The following is a 1,677-nucleotide window of genomic DNA, read 5'->3' as shown; positions in this document are numbered from 1 at the left end:
TTTATAATAATTATCATTTTAATCCATACATTGGTAATGTCTGACTGGGTCTTGTGTCACTTTATGTTCAATAAATTGGGCCCCGAGGTCAAAAAGGTTAAGAACCACTGGTTTAAAGCCTGTCTTAAAAAAACACTTCTTCCAGCCTAAACACATCTCTGAGCTCACACTAACACTGACTGTAGAACAAATGATCACTTTTTGAGTTTTAATATTTATCCAGCAGTTTATAAGACATTTTGCTGGGAGACACACGGAGAAACAGGTAAAAACATTACTGCTCTACCTGCAGCAGGTGTCAGGTGTGAAGCTGGTCCTACCTACCAGTTTGTCTTTGATGCTGTCAGAGTCCTCAGCTTGTCCTTGTTGGACCCGGAGCTGCAGCTGCAGAGCATGAAGCTGCAGAAGCAGGTCGTGGACCTCCTTTTCTACCACCGTCTTCTCAGCTTTAACATCCGTCAACTCAGAATGGAGGTCCACCAGCTGCGCCTGGAGAGGATCAGAGAACCGGAGGACGTCAGGTAAATAAGATCAATAAGCAGAGTGAGGGTGGGGCTGTATACACATATACAGTATAAAGACACTCTGTATATAAAGATTAAAAAAGAAACTTTGAAACAAGACTGTYGAGAACTTAACTGTCTAACTTTATCCACACTAATCCAACTGCTTTCTGAGATGTTGTTTCATCAGATTAACTAGTTACAGACTACAGAGTCTCGACTAAGACCGGCGTCACACAACAAGAAAATCAGGCCGATTTTTGCCCTTCCGACAATCTTAAGGAAGTCCAGATTATGGTGATGGTTCTAAAGATAATCTGAGCAGATATTCCTGCAGTGGGTGGTGAGTTAAGAGTCGTCTCAAAAGGACTTCAGGACCGCTCCGACCTCAAATCGGTGATATTCAACATGTTTGATTTTTTGGTCTGATATCACAGTGTGTAGTGTTCACCTGAGCTCTCAGCCTGTTGAATGAGACGTGTAGCCAATCAGAAAGTGAGGTGACGTAAACAAAAACTGACATGACTCAGCAGAAAGTCTGCTGGATGTTAAAAGTCCTATGGAACTGTTTTTCCTCTGGTAAAAATGGTCCACAAACGATCAACATTGTTTTTTCTTCGTCACAAATGTTTCTTTACTCTGAACTCACGTCTCTCTAGAGGTCACGTGAGATTTTTCCTCAGACATCTGAATTCTCGCGAGATTTCATGAAGTCTCACGTGATTTAAAATCCGACATCTGAATGTTCATGAATGAAATATCTTTTCGTGTGTGGTGTGTTGTCTCTTGTCGTGTGGCTGTACACCACACACTGTAGGACCAAACCTGGTAGATCCATGATTTTATCCTCATGTGGGCTCTATCAGTCTTTGAAAATCGGCCGACTGGTTTAAAATCTTGTAGTGTGACTCGGCCTTAAAGTAATGAAGGATTAGACAGATCATGTATTGGAAGCTGGATTAGATTAACAATCTGCACATGGTGCAATGGTGAGGTTGCTCTGAAAACCTGGGGTGGAACTTTCCTATTCTACATTTTAGCAGTCTGTAGATGCGTTTCCATTGCAAATGTGCGCAAACCTTTGTCGATATTCTTTTAATGTCAAAAAAACAGTTTCGCAACTGCAGTGTTTCCATTAAAGTAAGAAATGTTATTAAAATCACTCGTGAATACG

At 41.3% G+C, this 1,677-nt stretch overlaps 1 protein-coding gene across 2 annotated transcripts in view; it reads right to left on the bottom strand.

Moving 5' to 3' along the window:
* The window catches only part of gopc (golgi-associated PDZ and coiled-coil motif containing), a 22,795-nt gene that overhangs the window by 14,585 nt on the left and 6,533 nt on the right, over window positions 1–1,677 (bottom strand). For both annotated transcript variants that reach the window (XM_014025284.1, XM_014025285.1), the window contains exon 2: window positions 325–489. In XM_014025284.1, the coding sequence (XP_013880738.1) occupies window positions 325–489 (165 nt within the window). The remainder of the gene's footprint in view (window positions 1–324; window positions 490–1,677) is intronic.

The sequence above is a fragment of the Austrofundulus limnaeus genome, unplaced genomic scaffold (assembly GCF_001266775.1).
Source record: "Austrofundulus limnaeus strain Quisiro unplaced genomic scaffold, Austrofundulus_limnaeus-1.0 Scaffold465, whole genome shotgun sequence".
Lineage (NCBI taxonomy): Eukaryota > Metazoa > Chordata > Actinopteri > Cyprinodontiformes > Rivulidae > Austrofundulus > Austrofundulus limnaeus.
Note: the sequence above shows the minus strand (reverse complement) of the source record. Positions and strands in the feature narration are given on the sequence as shown.